Raw genomic sequence first — 20842 nt, forward strand, 5'->3', positions numbered from 1 at the left:
AGGGGTGGGTCTGATTCTGTGCCTTGTGTCTGACTGGTGGCCTATCATCATGAGGCCTTGATATTTTGAGGTCAGTTATGGTCCTATCCCAATGGCCCTGTCCAGGGGTGGGGCTAAGACCCCTAGAGGAAACTACCCTCCAAAACATGTGGGAGACAGAGGACAAGAGTTAGTCAAGAGAACTAAAGGGCAGAGCCATGGACCTGTGTCAGTGCATAGAGACATGGGTCAAAATTGCCAGGGATCAATCGATACCCAGAGAGGTAAGAGAGAGAGGAATGAGAAAGTCTGATGGTGATGAGGAGAGTAGCAGCTGACTTTTATATAGAATTTTAAGGTTTTCAAAGTGCACAAAAACCCTGTGAGGTGGATAAAACAGGGATCTTTATTCCATAGATGTAGGAACTGAGGCTCAAGGACGTTAAATGAATGTCATGCCCATACCAAGTGTCCAAGGTGGGATTTGAAAGCAGATGTTTCTGATTCCAAATGGGTGGAGCAAGAACTAGGAATTTTTGTGCCCATGAAAAATTCAAGTGAGAAGCAGAAGCAGAGCATTGGCCACTCTGACCTGGGTATAATCAAAATAGAGAAGGTGTGGCCTATCCCTTAGAGAATTCAGTCTGTACTCCCACAGCATGATGGATTCCTGACTTCTCAAATGCCAAGAGGAAGCTAAGAAAGGGAGAGGCAAGAGGTGAAGTGGCATGGCTGTAGGGAGAAGGGGGTCCTAAGGAGTGCCAGAGTTCAAGGACTCTGAGCGTGGTAGGCCTGGGCTTATAAGGAAATGGGGGTGACTGCATCATGCAACATAGGATGTCTCAAGCTTGGTGGTCACTGCAGGGAGGAGATCCCCTGCCATTCCTACACCATCTACTATGTGTTAGCCCTCTGATGTAAGAGCTCTGGTTACCCTACTTTAGATATCATTCTGGTAGTTGAGCCCAGTATGGAGTAGGCAATAATTCACAAAAGGTTGGCTAAGTCAGGGATCAGATCAAGGTGGATCCAGCAGGGAGAATGGAAGAGAGATGGGGCTGCGCAAGTCAACAAATCAACAAGTATTTATTAATCACTTTTGTGCAGGCATTGTGCAAAGTTCAGGTGCTACAAAACAAAAGAAAGACAAAAACAACACGGTAGAAAGAACATTCCTGATTCTGATGCTACTACTCATGGGACTGTGGGCAAGTCCCTTACTTTCCCTGGGCCTCAATTTTTTCATTTGGAAAATGAGGGAGTTGGACTAGATGACCTCTAAGTCCCCTTCCAGCTCCAAGTTTAGGAGCCTATAAGGCAGGGTTGGGCAAACTATAGCCCTGAGGGCCAAAATCAGGGAGCTCCGAATGGTTTTTATATTTCTAAATCCAGCGAAACTTTACTTTAAAATGTTTAAAACATTCTTAGCTTGCAAAGGTGCTAGTAGAACCATTGCTAGGCTATCTCTTTGCATTAGATTGAAACTCTTTCTACCAGGGTTTCTTAGCCCTTTTAAAAAAAAAATCATAGACCCCTTTAGCAATCTGATGAAGTCAATGGATCCGTTCTCACAGTCATAGAATTTTGTTGTTTTTTTGTTTGTTTTTAGTGAGGCAATTGGGGTTAAGTGACTTGCCCAGGGTCACACAGCTAGTAAGTGTTAAGTGTCTGAGGCCGCATTTGAACTCAGGTCCTCCTGAATCTAGGGCAAGTGCTTTATCCACCGTGCCACCTAGTTGCCCCGAGTCATAGAATTGCAAACCCATAAAAAACATATAGGGTTACAAAGGAAACCAATTATACTGAAAAAGTTATGCCTGTCTGTCTGTCTATCCATCTATCATCTATCTAATCTGTATATAAAACACATTCATGGACCCCAGGTTAAGAACATTGCTTTTATACTCACTTTATTCTGGCTCCCTCCAGAAGCCAGGGCTCTTTGAGCAAGGTCAAGAAGCATTGGGAAAAAAAATCATGATGACCTCTAAGTCCCCTTCCAGCTCCCAATTCAGGAACCTATAAGGCAGGGATGGGCAAAGTATAGCCCATCTGAAAGGCAAGGAATGTGGGGTTGTTTTTTTTTTATAGGGGGGAGGTTTTTGTCTCCCCAGTGCCTAGTACAGTACCCACTAAATTTAGATGTTCAATGAATGAATGAATGATTAAAAAGAATTTTTACATACCTATTACCTAACCAGGCACTGTGTTAGTTATTGGGGACAAAAGTGATATAGTCCTTGGCCTCAAGAAGCTTACCTTCTACATGAAGAATATACACAGATAGATCAGTAGGGGTCAGGGAAAGGAAATCAATGGTCATACCCTACCTAGTAGCAATTGTGGCACTACTTTGATTACCATATTCAGAGTAAGAATCAAGGGATGGGGAAAAGTGGGTAGCTATAATAGCAATGGCAGAGCATATACTGAGCCTGGTTTCTTGGCAGAAGGCTGGCAGCCAGGTATAGTAGGTTAGGTAAGTTTTCAGTCATATACTGACCAATCAGGATAGCTCAGCAACCACACATCCCCAACCCCACCCCCCAGTATGAAGCTGAATGGACTAATTCTCCATTCCTTATTGGAGTAAGGGGAGACAGGAAGGGAAGCTATTCTCTGAATTAAACTGAAAAAGAAAAATCAAAGAAAGGTCAGGCCTAGCTCCTTTTACATTCACACTAAGATTAGGTGTATCTGTTACTATATGATTTTTAAAAACACTTTTCCCCTCTCCGCCAATACTCTGAACTATACTTAGCAGCAGCAAAAAACTCTTATAAATACTTATAAGGGCTACTCACGTATTTTAGGGATAGAGGCAGGAAAAGAAATTGTGAAAAGCTACATTTGTTTTTGCATTGAACTCAGGAGTAGAGAAATTCAGGCAGAAGAAATAGAGATTAAAGATGAGACAAAATGAGTGAGGGGAAGCCCTGGATCTCTTGGGGTACAAGAAGATTTGGCCTGAGAACAAGAAAGTTTGCTAGTAGGAGGCTCCACACCTATAGCAACCAAGTGTTGAGGTTTACCTGAGGCACTCCTGATTTGAAGAAATGAAAGTGTACTTTTAACAAGATGTTCTGAAAGAGCTCTCCCTTTGTCAGATTACGTAATGCGATTTTTGCTTTGCAAAACATGGTGACTATGGGCATACTGTGATACCAAGGGGTGGGAAAATATCAGACAAAAGAAGAAAGTTTTAATCAGTAAGAGAAAAAAGTGAATTCTTACTTTTTAAGTAAATAACAGAGAACTTTAAAAAATACCATAAATTGCCTGACAGTTTATTTGTTACTATATGGATTCAAATATGTAAAGCAAAACCCCCTGGAGCCATGAAAAAAAATGCATTTTGCCTGTTACATAAAGAGGTTTGGAAAGTGAGTTCCATATGTTTTTCCATTTAAATGGTAGTGCCTAAAATGGCAGTTCTCACCATGAGAAAAAAGGGTGATATGGATGTTTCTTTCCTGAAATGTGGTAGGTGAGGTTGGATTTATAACTAAGTAGTGAGGGATACAATTTACATTTAAGAGCCAAACAACTATGGAGATTTTTCAAGTCCTACATAGAGAGATGACAATAGTCAGTACACTATGAGTTTTTTAACGGTAGGCACTGTTTCTATTTTTGTTTTTGTGGCCCAGGGTGTCTTGCCTACGGCAGATGCTTAATAAATGCTCACTGAATTCAACTGATTGAATCAATATTATCCACTATATACAAAAATACATACAATCTCTGCCCTTAAGAAGTTTTTAATCTACTTGAGAAGATAGGACTTATATACATGAAAAAAATAACTAAAACCAAAATGTGATATATATATCAAGTGCTAAATGAATGGTGCAGATAATTGCTCCAGGAATTTGAAGGAGGTAATGGTTATCAAAGCCATAGACAGGATAGAGAAAATGGGGTTTTACCTCAGGCTATCAACAGGTAGGGGTAGGAGAAGAACACGCATTCTCATCAGAAGGATATGATTCGTGGAGGCAGGAGGATCCAAGTTAAAATCCAGTACATTTCCTAGCTGTGTGATCCTAGGTAAATCACTTAACTTTTCTGTGCCTCAGCTTTCTCATCTGTAAATTGGAAATGATAATCCACCTACCTCCCAGGATTCTTGGGAGGATAACATAAGCTAATATTTGTAAAGTGCTGTGTAAACCTTAAAATACTACATAAATGCAAGTTATTAAGTCAATATGCATTTATTAAACACCTACTATGTGCCAGGCATTGTGCTAAGCACCAGGATAGTCCCTTCCTCAAGGAGCTCACAATCTAGGGAGGGAAACAACATGAAAAACAACTAGGTTCAAACAAGAAACATACTAGATAAATGGGAGATAATCTCAGAAGGAAGGCATTAGTATTTGGGGAAAGGGCTTATGAAAGGCATGACACATTAGGTAGGATTTTAGCCGAGACTTTAAAGAAGACAGGAGGCAGAGACAAAGGAGAGAGTTCCAGGCACAGGGGACAGCCAGTGAAAATGCAGGGAGCTGAGAGACAGAGTGTCTTGTGGGAGGAACTGAAAGGAGGCCAGAGTCACTGGATCAGAGTATACATGGAGGGGAGTAAGCTGTAAAAAGACTGGAAAGTTAGGAAGAGCCAGGTAATGAAGAACTTTAAAAGCCAAACAAGGCATTTATATTTGATTTTGGATGTAACAGAGAAGAGAGTCACAAGAGTTTATTAAATGTTTGGGTGGGGAGAAGGTGACATGGCCAGACTTGCTTGTGCTTTAGGAAGGTCTCTTTGAAAGCTGAGTGGAGGATCTATTGGAGGCAGGGGAGAGACTTAAAACAGGGAGAACAGCCAGAAGACTATTGCAAGTGATGAGGGCCTGCACTGACATGATGGCTAGTGTCAATGAAGAAGAGGCAAACACAAGAGATATGGCTAAGGCATAGAACAGACAAGACTTGGCAACCGCTTGGTTGTGGGGAGTAAGAAAGAATTAGGCTTTGAATCCGGGTGACTTGGAAGATAATAGTGACCTTGGCAATAATAAGAAAGTTAGGAAGAAGGCAGGGTTTGGGGTGGAAGGAGTATGAATTTAGGTTTGGACCTGTTGAATTTAAGATATCTTTTGGATACCCAATTTGAGATGGCCAATCGGAAGTTGGAAAAGTGAGACTGGAGGTGAGAAGAAAGGTTAGAGCTGGATAAATAGAGCTAAGGATCATCTGTAGAGATGGTAACTAAATTCATGGGAGCTGATGAGATAGATCCTCAAACAAAATAATAAAGAGAAGAAGACACAGAGCATTGAAGGGACTCTTATGGTTAGTGGTGGGACCTGGATGAAGATCCAGCAAAAGAGATCGAAGAGGGAGACTTGCCCACAGTGACACAGCCATTATGTGTCAGAAATGAGAGTAGAATCCATGTCTTCGGGGCAGGTAGGTGGCACACTGGATAGAGCACTGGCCCTGGATTCAGAAGGACCTGAGTTCAAACCTGGCCTCAGACACTTGACACTTACTAGCTGTGTGACCCTGGGCAAGTCACTTAACCCCAATTACCTCACTTAAAAAAAAAAAAAAGAATCCATGTCTTCCTGGTTTTGAGACTGACTGCCCTGTATAGATGTAAATGTGGTTGTATATTCAGTAAATCTCTGAGCTACTGGAAGGAGACAGTGCAGCAAAACTCAGTTCTTTCCTTGGGATAGGAACTGAAGAGGAAAATGTCTAATAACCGAACAACAGATCTAGACTGAGGAGAGTCTTCAAAGGCCATCTGGTTCAAAGCCTTCTATTTTAGAGATGAAGAAGCTGAGGCCTAGAGAAGTTAAGGGACTTGGCCAAGCTCACCCAGGTAGTAACATCAGAGGTGGGATTTGAACCTAGCCTTCCATTGCCAACCAGAGCTTGTGATCTTTCCACTGAAAGGCAGCTAGGTAATTCGGTGGTTAGAGCTCAGGGTCTAGAGTCAAGAAGATATGAGTTCAAATCCAGTCACAATTACTAGCTATGTGACCACAGACAAGTCACATAATCTATTTGCCTCGGGATGGCAACCGCTCACCTGTAAAATTGGAATAATAATAGTACCTACCTCCCGAAGTGGTTGTGAGGATCAAATGAGATATTTGGAAATCACTTAGTACAGTACCTGCCGCATAGTAAGTGCTACATAAATGTTAACTATTTTGTACTATGCTGACTAATTTGCTAATGTGAGCGGGAAAATTCAAAACAAAAACAACCCCATTATGTATAAATCTAATCATTTAAAACCAAACTCAATTTGGCATAAGATTGAGTATGAATCACAATATCATCAAACTCACTTCATTACTTAATAACCCACCTGATACTAACTGGGCTTGTAAGATAATTAAAAATTTTCTGTTGAAAGAATAACGTAGCAAGCAATGAAGTTATGCAGATTTGAAGGAAACTGAAATTAGTGATGAAGATATTAATGCTTTTTACATATGGGCCCTGGCTTTCCTGGCTCCTGTCTCTGTCCACTGCACCATGTTACCCTTCGTGGGTTTAGTTGATAGATCTGACAATCATCAAAAGAAGCATTGAAGAGAATTAAGTTTTTACTGCTTTCTGGGTATATGCACTTGATACTCAGTATGCTTTCATCGACAGATTGGGCCTATCTATTCAGCACAAAGGGAAATGGCAACCTGGCAATTACGCAGTTAATTTGCTCAGTGTAGACCACCTGAGTGAGGCTGTGGGGTAAGTGAGATATTACCATTAACTGCTGCTTACCAAATACTGGGGGTGCAGCAAAAGGCCATTGCGCTGTCTTACGTATCAGGTCTACACTGTAAAGATTAACAAAATGATGGCTAAATCTATACCTCGCTTTAATTATACAGGCAATCATATCCTTGTCACATCTATAATCCTAACACCTTAGAGTTGAAAGGAATCTATCTAGATGTCACTTATTTAAATCTACTTTCTTCTAAAGGAATTCTTCCTATCACATGGTCCTAACATTGTCATTCAGCCCTTGCTATGTGACAGTAATAATAATGATAGTAGCAATAATAATAATAATAATAGTTACCACTTACATGTTACTTTAAGGATTGAAATGTGCTTTCAAATCATCTCATTTTATACTCACAAAAGCCCTTTAAGATAGGTACTGGGGCAGCTAGGTGGCGCAGTGGATAGAGCACCGGCCCTGGAGTCAGGAGTACCTGAGTTCAAATCTGGCCTCAGACACTTAACACGTACTAGCTGTGTGCCCCTGGGCAAGTCACTTAACCCCAATTGCCTCACTAAAAAAAAAAAAGATAGGTACTATTATTACTTTCATTTTACAGATGAGGAAACTGAGGCAAACAGAGGTAAAATAGCTTGCCCATGGCCACATTGCTAGCATGTATCCAAATAGGATCTGAACTTGGATCTTCCTGACTCCAGGTCAAGTGAGACCCAGTTGCTTCTCAGTATCAGTGACCAAGAGTACCCTAGCACCCTGCTTTCCAAGATAGCAAATTCCACCATAGAACTGATAACTTCAATTGTACAGTATATTGATCCAAAATCTAAGTGCCAGTGACTTTCATCCATTGGTTGGAATTCCATCATCTGGAGATATAATACCTGTCTATTCTCTTTTTCCATCCAACAATCCTTCAGATATTTGAAGGCTACTGTCATGCTCCTCAAAGTTTTCTCAATTTAACAAGCATTTATTAAGTGTTTTCAATGGACAGGGTATTTTTATAGGTACAACAAAGATAAATAATAAACAGTCCTTGCCTTCAAGAAACACATTCTATTGGGGAATGTCGCCTGTACATAGACAGGTAAATGCAAGGTTATATGAGAAGACAGAGAACATTGAAGACCAGGGGAAGGGGGTAGGATGAGGTGAGGTGGGGTAGAGTGGGGATGGGGATTGGAGTTAGAGAAAGTTTTCACAGAGGACCTCAGAATCCCTGAATTTTAGTTAGAAAGAACTTCAGTAGCCACATAGTCAAATCTATACATAAAGGAATCCTCATTGTAACATGCCCTATGAAAGGCTATGCATTCTCTTTTCAAAGACCTCCAGGGAAGGGAACCCATTACCTCTTGAGGCATTGATGGACAGCTCTAATCAGAAGAACCAAAGAGAACACATCTAGCCTTTCTTCCCTATGATATCCTTTGAAATACTTAAATACAACCATCATGTCCTCTTCCACCCCACCCCAGATCCTCAGTTTTCTTCTTCACAGACTAAATATGCCCAATTAAAAAAACTAATCCTCACTCATATATTATGGACTCCAGGATCTTCACTATCTTGGCTGCCATGCTCTGGACACTTTCCAACTTCTTAATGTCATGTGGTACTTGAAGGCAGGGATTCCGAGAAGTGGAGATGAGGAAGGAGTGCATTCCAGGCATTTGGATGCAAGCAGAAAGGCATGGAGGTAGATGATGTAGTATCAGATTTGGGGAACAGCTGGTACGTTCATTTGGCTAGAACTCTGAGTGGGCAAAGGGGAGTAATATGAGATAATGCTGGAAAATTAGGTTGCAGCCAGATTGTAGAAGGCCTTTGTATCAAGCAACTAAGTTTGCATTTTATCCTAGAGGCAATAGGGAGCCAGTGAAACTTTCTGAGTGTGCTGGGTAACAGTCAGACTTGTGCATTAGGAAGATCATTTGACAATTCTAGTGGCTGGTTTGGAGAGGAGATGCAGGAAGCAGGAAGCCCATTGGGAGGTTTTTTGCAATAGTTCAGGTAAAAGTTGCTAAAGGGGGGCAGCTAGGTGGTGCAGTGGATAGAGCACTGGCCCTGGATTCAAGAGGACCTGAGTTCAAATCCAGCCTCAGACACTTAACACTTATTAGCTGTGTGACCCTGGGCAAGTCACTTAACCCCAATTGCCTCACACACAAAAAAAAAAAGTTGCTAAAGGTCTGAATCATGAGGGGGAAAAAAAGAGGATGGATAAAACATTGTGGATGTAGAAGAGGCAGGGCTTCACCAAAGGAATGGATGCAATGGGATGATGCAGAAGGAAGAGTCATGAATGACAGAACCTCTGAGTTTTCTACTACAGACCTTCTCCCAGATGGGCTTTGATCCATTAATCAATCAATACTTTTGGTTCAATATAGAACATAAGTATCTTGTCTGTGGTGTTCATGTCCTCTCTATATGTGGACATTCATTAGACATTCAAATGTTATACCATCTATAGAAGGTTACAGAAAAGACTAAAAAAAATGGACTGTAATTATGATGATGATAATAAGAACACTCTTAACAAAGTGCTTTCACAGCCATGATCTCATTTCATTTTCACAAAAACCCTGTGAGGTATATGTTAAATCTCCATTTCATAGGTTAGGAAATCGAGTCAAGAGAGATCAAGGTCACACACCTAGAACTGGAACATTAAAAAGATATACTATATTCCACCTCTTTGCCCTTAAACAATTCAGAAATGGTCCATTTCCTTTTCTAGAATAAAAGTTCTTCAAAGATGCTATCCATCCATCAGAAGCCAAGTTCAATCACTAACAACTAATGAAGGCTTCTTCATTTCTAATTGAAATAGCCTTTTCTGAATTTTTAAAAAATGAAGTTTTATTGGTGCTTTTAAAAAGGCTTTCCTTTATATGCACCCCTCAACAGCACCAATACTAAGAAACATTCTACTTTCAAGACAACTGATGATTTTATCACTGGACAGTATTTAATGTTAGAAAGTTATAACAAAGAAAAATAGGTAAATAAAAATAACAAAGGTAGCAAATGCACTCGACAGAATATTCTGGGTACATTCAAAACCCATTTTTTCTTGTTCAATTTTCAGTGAAAAAAACGTTGATTACCTTCCTCCTGATAATATTTTTTTCACAAATTTCTTATTATACCTCAGGCTTAAATGATCCCAACTACTTTAACCTTTCTTACCAGGATATATTTTTCAAAACTATAATGGTTTTATAGTTTTTTCTCCCTCTGGCTCCTTTGCAATTTCTTTACCCTCTCAAAATAGAATCCTAAATGAAGTAATGGTGTCTAATAAAAACCTCACAACTTGTAAAAAATAAAGTACAAAAATGCTAGTGGCTGTTCTTTTTTTCTTTATCCTTTCCCTCTTTTTCTTTCTTTTCCTTTCTTCTTGCATTTCTTTCTTATTTCTCTTCCCTTTTTCTCCTCTCTTCTTTCATTTATTTCCTTATTTTGCTTTCTTTCCTTCTTCCTTGCCTTTTTTAAAAAAGGTTATTGATAATGTATGTTTTCATATAATTTACATTTCCCAATCTACCTCTCTCTATCCCCTTCCTGAATAGTGCTCATAACAACAACAACAAAAAATTAACCCAGCTCAACAAAAACAAAATATTGAAAAAGTGAAAACTATAATATTCCACATCATAGTCCCCTACTTCAATAAATAAGAAAGGAGAGGTGCCTTATCATCTCTGTTATTATAATTTCACAGCATTGAGTTTTAATAGTTTTGTGGTTTTTCCCTCCACTTGCATTGTTGCAATAACTATATTATTTTTCTGCTTTTCCTTGCTTCACTTTGAATAATCTTTCTCTCTTTCTTTCCAAAGTTTTATAGATCATTTTGTTTCTGGCTAAATTCTTACTAGCAAGGTATTTGAGGTCATTGATGCTTGTTCATTATGCTTTGAAGATAGGATCTCCCACAACTTCTCTGGAGAATGGAAGGAGTTTAGAATGTTGCTAGTTTTTACAAAACCCAGTCTCTTCCTTCCTTCCTTCCTTCCTTTCCAAGCAGTGTGACAAGGTGCCGATACCCTTACCTTTTTGGGGTGCTCATAAACATTCAGATTCTGACTCATTGGAGAATTGTTCTTTGCAAGTTGACCTCTGGCCACTAACTCAAAAGCAAGGGAGGGATTAAATACCTGCTGCCAACTTTTGCACATAGCAGTGGTCTTTTGCAAGAAGCCTGGCATTGAGGATGACATTAGTAACTCAACTATAGGCCAATTAAAAAATTTTCTGTATACCAACTTTTGCTCAAGTGCTGTGGGTTTTTACAATTTTTTAAAAAGAATTTTACTATGCTTGACTTCTGAGAGTCCACTTTAAATAACAGCTAACTCCACTAGTCCACTCAAGTTCTTGTCACCTGGATAGCCAGCCCACTGGCTATCAACAGCACCATATCCAAGACAGATACCTTTCTTATACCTTCACTTCCCACTATTTTTCTATTTCTGTTTTAACATGCCACCCTCCAATATCCTCCTAGTCACCGAGGCTCATAATCCTAGAATTTTGGGGGGGGCAGGGCAATGAGGGTTAAGTGACTTGCTCAGGGTCACACAGCTAGTAAGTGTCAAGTGTCTGAGGCAGGATTTGAACTCAGGTCCTCCTGAATTCAGGGCTGGTGCTTTATCCACTACGCCACCTAGCTACCCCTGTGGAATCATTTTAGATTCTTCTTTCTCCCTCAAACTTATTCCCTCATATAATTAGAGTCCTTTTGTTTCTCATCTCTCTCAAATAAGGCATTTCTATTCCATGCCTACTGTAACCACCCTAAATTTGGCCTTCCTCTATCTTATCTACTACTGTAAAGGGTTGGAATCAACACAGAGTAGGAAGAAGTATAGCCCAACTTCTCTAACACATCTTCTTCATAATAACCTAGAAAACACATCAAACCATGTCCTGATTGGGAAATCTAAGAAAAAATTACAGTGAGTCATTGTGGATACTGGGGACAGGGTATGGCCAGGAGGATGCTGGGTAGAGCAGTCCATAACCCAGGAATTGAAGGAGGGAAAGGGTGTAGACCAGGGCAAGACAAGGTCCCAGACCCATAACAGGGCAGAGTGACCTCATGTGGGGTGCTGGAACAAGTGCCAATTGGCAGCTCTGTCATTCACTACTCAGTTCTGTGTCAAAGATCTAGAGCAGATTGAGGAAGGGATTTGCAACAGGGTGGTATTCCAGGGCAGGGAGTTTTAGCCCCTACACTGTGTACTGAGGAACAAATCCAGAAGCAAACAGCAGTTGTGTGGCTCTGACCCCATAAAGAAAGGAGGGTCTCAGCTCTAGGCCCAAGCCTGGTCTGAAGCCCAGAGTGGAATTACCAGGGCAAGAATTCCAGACCAAAGTGGGGCCTGCAATTCTGTCATTCTGAACCTACAGAGCTTCCCAGCTGAGCCTAAGCAACAGTCAACTAGAACATCCAACCAAGGACAGGCCCACAGGAGCGTTGAGCAGACACAAACCCAGGTCAAGAACTTCCAAACCAAGAGGGCAGATAATTGGACTTTACCCCAGATTACACCACTTTGGGAACACTGAAAGCTTGCCCAGCTTGAGCTATCCCTAAAATCCTCGAATAACGTGACCTAACAAAGTCCAAAGTCAAGCAGTAGATTGGTAGAAAGAGCAAACAAAAACCAACCCCACCACAAAGAGCTATTATGGTCATAGGGATGCCCAAAACACAAACATAGAAAAGAATGACTCCAAAATATCTACTTCTTAAGCCTCAAAGAAAAATATGGCTTGGGTACAGATCCAAAAAAACATTTCCTGGAGAGATGAAGTAAGAGTTAAAAAAAAAAAAAGAAAGAAAAAAAAGAACTATATTATTGTAATGGCCTCCTAAGTGGTCTTTATGATTTTGCTTTGCTACTTATCGGTTGTATAGCCATGTTCGACTCACTTAAGCTATCTACATCTCAGTTTCCTACACTGCAAAGTGAGAAAAATAATACATATACTACTAATTTTCTGGGTGGTTGTGAAGAAATACTCTGCAAACTCTAAGGAACTCTATGGAAATGTGAGTGACATACTATGTGCTTTATTGGTATCTCCACAAGAGATCTGGAGGAAGACCGGAGCATGTTGAGTGGAAAACACCATGTGAAGGATTTAAGGTAGGATACAAGAAAAGAGTCATGTAAGATGAGAAGGGATGTATGGCTATGATATGCATTATTGATAGGAGTACTCGTGTGGACAGGATCACAGATCTCCTGAAAGATTAAAATATAGAAGTGAACCATTATCTTTATAGGAAACAAATCAATTGAGACAGTATATGTAAATAACTTGCTTCCAAAGAACCCTAAGCAAATTGAAACTACATAAGTGAAATGAGATACATGCACAGGAAGGCAGATGGATAATAAGTATCCCTCCTTTGCTCTTTTTCTACTTTTCCCTCTTTACTTCAGCAGGAATGCTCATATACTCTGTTTGGTGACTCTCTTCAGCATGCCTCCCTGGGTGGCTACAGTTTCCAAGCTAATAAAAAGGGACTATATGGTCCCTAGTCAGATGTAGGTATTGCAAACAGACTGCAGAGGAGTGCATCTATGTAACAGCAGTACTAGAGAGAAAGATTCCAGTTGTATCAATGATGAGCTAATCTCTCCTTAATCTATAATGAACAAATGAGGAGAAAGAGCTGCTGATTGCAATGGTTGAGATGATGGAAACAGAAAAAGGTTAATCATCTCCTAGAAATCAGTACTCATCATGATGAGAAAGACTTTATTGTAATACAACAATGACACAACACTCGCCTGCACTTGTTATTTCTGGCAAAGGATATAGGGAACAACAAATCCTGGCAGGTTTATGCCATCTCTAGAACCCTCTATGGGAATAAACAAAGAAAACTTCTTGACAATAATGAAGAATATCCCAGGAAAATTCCATCAAATTATAGAATTTCATAGCTGGAAGGAACAATGAGAAAATGTTTAATTCAGTCTTCTGACACAGCCACATAAGGAATTTGATGACCGTTATTTATGTTAAAGATTTACAAGGATGGAAAATGGATGAGCTCTTGTTTTCTATTCTTTAATCAGTTTCCTCATTAGGAAATACCCTTGATGCTTGTTATCTCTAAATTTATTTCCTCTGGTGTATGAGAACTATGGTTAGTGTGCATAGTGGAGGGAGAGATGAACTTGGAATTTGGAAGGCCTGTGTTCAATTCTACTTCTGATACCTGTGTGATCATGAATGAGCGTTGCCCCAGACAAACTGAGACCTGGGAAAGACCTTAGATTAAAAAGGCTGAGTTCTCCCACTGTATCTGGGGCTATCTCCAATCATCTTGACCTATGTCTTACCAGTGGACTCTGATGACTCTAGAGGAGAGAATAAGTCTGGTGACTGCACAGCCTTGCCTCACTTAAATCCAATTCACTGCAAGTTATGACATCACCTTCCTGAAGTTATTGGTCCTCTTCAAGAACAAAGGACAAACAACAACAACAACAATCATGGACAAATGTCTTAATTTTCCTGATCCTCAGGCAATTTTCTAAGATCAAGTTTTAGATGGTTTACAATCTACATTGGTGGAGGAAATATGTTCAAAGTTAATCCCAGGTTCTTGATTTAATTAGAATACCTTTGTCAAATAATCATTACCATCAATGAGGTAACTGGTAGTGCAACAGACAAGAGTCCTGGACTTAGAATCAGGAAGAACTGAGTTCATATCTAACCTCACTCACTAGCTGTGAGACCCTGGGCAAGTCATTTAAACTCTATCTACCTTAGTTTCCTCAACTGTGGAATAGGGGTAATAATAGCACCTACCTCACAGGGTTGGTCATTGTGAGGAGTAAATGAGAAAATATTTGTAAAGTACAGAATACAGTGCCTAGCACATAATAGATATTTAATAAATTAATCCTTCCTTCCTTCCTTCCTTCCTTCCTTCCTTCCTTCCTTCCTTCCTTCCTTCCTTCCTTCCTTCCTTCCTTCCTTCCTTCCTCCTTTCCTTCCCTTCCCTTCTTCCTTCTACCTTCTTCTCCAGCCCAATACAGTACCTTCTGGGGTGGGTGAAGGAGTGAACTATTAACAACTACCAGTGGGCAGCTAGGTGGCACAATGGATAAAGCACTGGCCTTGGATTCAGGAGGACCTGTTCAAATGTGACCTCAGACACTCGACACTAATTAGTTGTGTGACCCTGGGCAAGTCACTTAACCCCCCTTCCCTGCCAAACAAACAACAACTACCACTTAATAAATCAGTTTTGAACAATACATACTATATATCATTTTGTACTGTTTGTTAATAGAAAGGAAGGATTCCTGAATTAAACTATAAGGAGATTTTCCAGTGTTCCTTTGTTATAAATAATGTTAGCTCTTGGACTTATATAAATGCTTTTGATCATATCAAAGAAATATTTCATTCCTGAGATTTTTAATGTTTTCAACATAAATGAAAGCTTTTATAGGCTTTATTTTTCTGTATCCATTGACACATACATGATCATATAGTTTTGGGTATTAATATGACTTAAAAAAATTTTTTTTAATGGGGCAATGAGGGTTAAGTGACTTGCCTAGGGTAACACGGCCAATAAGTGTCACGTGTCTGAGATCAGATTTGAACTGAGGTCTTCCTGAATCCAGGACCAGTGCTTTATCCACTGTGCCACCTAGCTGCCCCCTAATATGACTTTTAAAGTAAATTATTTTCCTAATTTTGATCCTTGCACACATCTAACTTGATTGTAATGGAAAATTTGGGGTATATATTTCCACACTCTCTTTACCAGTATTTTATTTAATATTTTTGCATCAATAAAACGATTTGTGATATTTGTTGCAATTCTCTTTCTCTTCTTTATCCTATCCTGGTTTGGGAATCAGGACCATGTCTGGGTAAAATGACTTCTTTCTCTACTTTTTGAACATAGTTTTGGTAGCACAAGGATTAGTATTTTTTAAATGTTTCACAAAATTTACTTGTCAGTTTCTTGGGATAAGAAGTTTATTTTTATTTTCCCTATGGGACTTCATTTTTGGTTTGTTCAATTTTTATCTTTTTTTTACCCAAGAGTAGGCTATTAAAGTTATCTATACCCAGTTTTGTTAATTTGAGGCTTTTATATTTTTTGTGTATATTTTTGAAGATACATATACATATATATATTTCATTTATATGTTCAGTTTTGTTGCCTTATAATTAGGTATAGTAGTTTCTGAGAATTTTCTTCATTTCCTTTCAATTTTTTAACGAATTTCCTTTTCATTTCGTTATTTTTATTTTTCTAATCAAATTAGTTAATACTTTATTAATTTTTGGGGCTTTTAAGAAGCAGTGCTTTGTTTTATTAGTTCATTTTTATTTTAAATTCTATTTATTTTATATTTAATACTCAAACTTTCTCCTTTTGTGCTTACTTTTGATGATTAATTTGCCCAATACAGTTTTTGCCACCTTCCCCCATGCACAGTTTTAGACTGAGTACATCACAATTCAACGTTTATGTTGACTAACTTGAAGGATCTTATTAAGTTTCACATATAATTTCTCTGTTTTCTGCACCAGAGATTGGTGTGAAGGTTACATCTCTCTTGACAGTGGTCTGTTTGATATGGTCATCATGAGTACTGAAAGACAAGGCTGACCAAGCATCCCATGAGATGAAACATTTCCTTATTGTCTTTAGGCACATAATAAAATCATTTTCACTACTCCCTTATTTGACTCTCTGAGGAAATTCTTAGAGGTATTCTTTCATTGAGCTTCAACCTCTTTATGCCTTTTGATTTCACTTATAGTAAGGATGTCAATATCACTATGGATTTTCCTCCTATTACCTACATATACTATGTCTGTTTGTAAATCTTTGGACAAAGATCACACATTAAGAGTCCCAACAGTGAAATTAGTGTTTATATTTGGTCAAAGAATTACTGTATGGTTCTTAGCACCCTCTTATTCCTTCTCTTCCACTCTACAATGTCACAGTAGAAGCAGAAGGAGAATGTACAAGGACCACTTTGATTTTTACTTGTTTCACTTGGTGACCAGTTCGTCACTTGGTGGCCAAACTTCTGGTGATAGGCCTCTCCTACTTATATTGAACCTTGGATGGCAACATATTGTCTATGACTGGGACAATAGTTCAAAGTTTTTGAGTCAACTCCACACTACCATGAGGTATCTGAATTTTTATGGTAGTCCAAAGTCATACATCAAGTTAGTGACAGAAAAATAAGGAGCTGCTGAGTCCTAATCAATTGTTCTTCAACTGCACCATACTGCCTACTAGATCTCTTAAATAATCTTTCAAAGAACTGGAGATAGTAAATAATTATTCAATTTGTTATTTACTCCCCTAGTGGTTTTCTAACTTTTACAGTATATGGGCCACATAGGAGACATAAAAGGACCCATGAATGACCAGTTGTAAAAACACATCAAAACCAATTTTTAAAATGGACATTTATTTGATGGTACTAATGTGGGCTATTATACAGTCCAGAAACAAAAATATAGCCCCTGTCATATTAAAAACATTAATGTTACTGTAAGAGATCATTTAGCAGACACTAGAGAGCCATTAATTCAGACAAAATAACCCTAACTCTTTTAACTTTTACTTACATGTGTTATTTTCCATTCATTTCTTTTTAATACATCCAGTTTCTCTCTGCCTCCATTTCAAATTTGGAGACAAAAATGGAAATGTTAATCTAACAAGGGCCTAATGGTTAAATATAGAGGAAGAATTACTCTCCATCTTTTTTGCATTACATTTCTATTAATATGTTGCAACATTCATCTGTTGTTGATTGGTATTTAGCTTATAATCTTTCTGCTATACAATATAAATGTGAGTCAAACAGAATACTCAGTACAGAATATGATAACAAAAATTAAAAACGCTGGGGAGGGGAGGAAGAAAATTGGAAGAGATAATAAAAATCATAGAGTGAAATTACTTATTTTCCCAAATTATACAAGTCACAGGAAGGTAGATGCAGGAGTAGCAGTTTTATATAAGGACAATCACAGGCAAACTACTCTCATACAACAGCAAAAAATGATGTTTCTACACTAGTAGTGATATAATGTTATCCTCTGGGTCAGTGCAACTGGACTGCATTAAAAAGGTGGTTCACATAGGTCTCCTATACAAGTCATCTTGGGTGGTATCCAAGAGCCCATTCTATGTCCCCATCAGTGCTTTTAACAGGCTATGTAATAATTTAGTATACTTAATTCCCTCAAGATTGTATGATAATAAATTTGATACACTTAAGGGACATAGATTTAAATTCAAAGCCTTTAAGAAACCGTTACAGAAAAGGTCTTTGTATCTTCTGCCTTTCACAACATAAAAAAATCTCCCTTATTTTCTGGGTCCACTTGAAATGCAGGAGCTCAATGACAATATCTGTGTCTTCCAGTGAAGAGAGTGTGATATTATACATTCCTTGAGGGCTTGGGGCATGTGATATATCTTTGTATCCACAAGACAGTACCTGGCATACAGTAGGTGCTCAATAAATGGTTTCTAAATGGAAGGAACATAATTATTTTAATTCCACATAACAGAATATCATGCTCTCATGAATGTTAATTCATGTCTCCACACAAATGTAAAAAAAATTATCTAATTTTACAAATCCGTGACAGTTTCTGAAAGTGTGAGGATAGTGGTTTTAAGCCTACTTTATCTTCATTTTCTCTGACAAAAAAGAAATTTCAGTTATGAGGGAATTTCTGTTGATTTGCTCCTAGAAACAACTGGGCTGTCATCCTGGCTGCACTTCATTTGTTACTGTAAGAAAAGAGATTTACTCACTAATGGAATCCTTACTGAATGTACAATGACTATTAGTGTCTACACACATAATATGCATATATATATATATACATATATATATAATACACACACACACACACACACACACCTATACACATTTATGTATGTATACATATATGGTAGCTTCACTGCTACACTGGAATTCACACATTGGAAGTACCTGCTGCCCCAAAACCTCTCCCTTTGAATGGAGGGCTCCTCCCAGAACTGGAGGACACTCAGGCCAGCTATGCCTCAGTCTTCTACAGGAAATATTCCTTTCTTACTCTTCCCCATCCTCCTCTCTTTTAGCTTCCTTTTATATTTTGTCTTCCCATGTTAGAATGTTAGCTCCTTGAGGACAGGGATTGTTTCTTCTTGTATTTGTACTCTGCTTGTATTTGGGTTCTGCTTTGATGTTCTCAGATGCCCCTGAGTTGGGGCATCAACCAAAGAGATCTGTGACAGACCATGCCAAGGTGTACCTGGTCTATAGTAACAGAGGCAGGGGAAGGTGGAGGCAACTGATCCACAGGTTACACTAATGAGATGTACAAATAAGAAAATCAATTGAAATAGCAGCAGCTTCTACAATGTTTCCCATAACTCATAAACCAAAGGTCTCAACCATCGATTGGGCCACACTGGATTACATTAGACATTCAGTGGCATGACAAACAAATTACTGAATGTCAGTGACGACAGAGTGACCTTAAAGTTAATAATCAAATGGAAAACATTTTAGTAATTTTAAGGATGGGGGCATTCTCTTTCAATAATTCACAATGACTTTTGAGTTGTGTGTGGGGGGGTGTTTTTTGGGGGAGCGGGGAATAAGGTAGGCCAGTGATATCTTTCCTATACCTAAAAAAACCAGGAAAGTTAAAAATTTGGGACATCTAGAAACAGGTTATGTTACCCTCTCCCCTCTCTTTGGAATTGATTCACTGTTTTGGAAGGTATCACAGAAAAATGGAAAAGGAAAGGGAAACATCTGTGAAAATCCAACAAAAAGTGACTCTTGAGAAATATACACAGCTCTAATTTTTTATCCTGTCCAAATAGGAAAGAAGTTTAAAAAAGGTCTCCCATTGCAGCACAGGACTAAGCATGCTAAATGATGTGAAAAGGGATGCATCACTAAATAGAGTTTATAGATAAAGAAATAACCTTTTTCTGTTAATAAAAGAGCTTTAATATTAAACTTGCCATGAGATTCATTAAACTTTAAGCCAAAAACTTTTCTAATCACAAAAATTATTGTTCCATTCACAAAAGTCACTTACCTTGTTTCTCTGGATTACGGACCTGAGATGGTATATCATGGATTTCTAAAGTCCATTCTCCTTCAGCTTTTTCTCCCCAGCAGTGGACAGTCATAAATTCCCAGTTTGTGAATCCATCATTTGAATGATCAAGTAATCTGTAATTTTGGATTGAAAATCAGTAAATTTGAGGGGGGATCTAAATCCCAAAGAATACAATCTCTCTTCACCAAAATTATAGGTCAGAATTATTGTCCCGATCTGCTATGCTGTTATGGTTGGTTAGAATATTTATGAGGGGCACCTAGGTGGCTCAGTGGATAAAGCACTGACCCTGGAGTCAGGAGTACCTGAGTTCAAATCTGACCTCAGACACTTGACACTAGCTGTGTGACCCTGGGCAAGTCACTTAACCCTCATTGCCCTGCCACCCCCACCCCCCAGCAAAAAAAAAAAAAGAATACGTTTATGAGGTCTAGTCTGGTTCTTTAGTACAGGTTACCTATTTATGCCTTATAGACTCATAAGTGAGATTAAAAACCAATTGGAAATTAAATAATCTTACCCTAAAAAACAAGTGGCCAAAGAACAAATCATAGAAACAATTGATAATTTCATTAAAGAAAATGACAATGATGAGACAATGTATCAAAATTTATGGAATGTAGCCAAAGCAGTTCTTAGGAGAAAATTTATATCCCTAACTGCTTACATCAATAAAATAGAGAAAAAGCAGATCAATGATTTGGGCATGCAACTAAATAACTAGAAAATCAACAAATTAAAAAGCCTGAACTAAACACCTAATTGGAAATACTGAAAATCAAAGGAGAGATTAATAAAATTGGAAGAAAACCATTGAATTAATAAATAAAACTAGAAACTGGTTTTATGAAAAAAAAAACAATAAAATGGATAAACTATTGGTTAATTTGATAAAAAAAAGAAAAGAAGAAAACCAAATTACTAGTATCAAAAATGAAAGGGGTGAACTCACTACCAATGAAGAGGAAATTAAGAC

At 38.5% G+C, this 20842-nt stretch overlaps 1 protein-coding gene across 1 annotated transcript in view; it reads right to left on the reverse strand.

The window, feature by feature from the left end:
- PCSK6 (proprotein convertase subtilisin/kexin type 6) overlaps positions 1–20842 on the reverse strand; it is a 260225-nt gene that overhangs the window by 66208 nt on the left and 173175 nt on the right. Inside the window, exon 13 of the mRNA XM_043985253.1 lies at positions 19843–19979. Within this exon, the coding sequence (XP_043841188.1) occupies positions 19843–19979 (137 nt within the window). The remainder of the gene's footprint in view (positions 1–19842; positions 19980–20842) is intronic.

Source organism: Dromiciops gliroides, chromosome 2 (assembly GCF_019393635.1).
Source record: "Dromiciops gliroides isolate mDroGli1 chromosome 2, mDroGli1.pri, whole genome shotgun sequence".
Classification (NCBI taxonomy): Eukaryota; Metazoa; Chordata; class Mammalia; order Microbiotheria; family Microbiotheriidae; genus Dromiciops; species Dromiciops gliroides.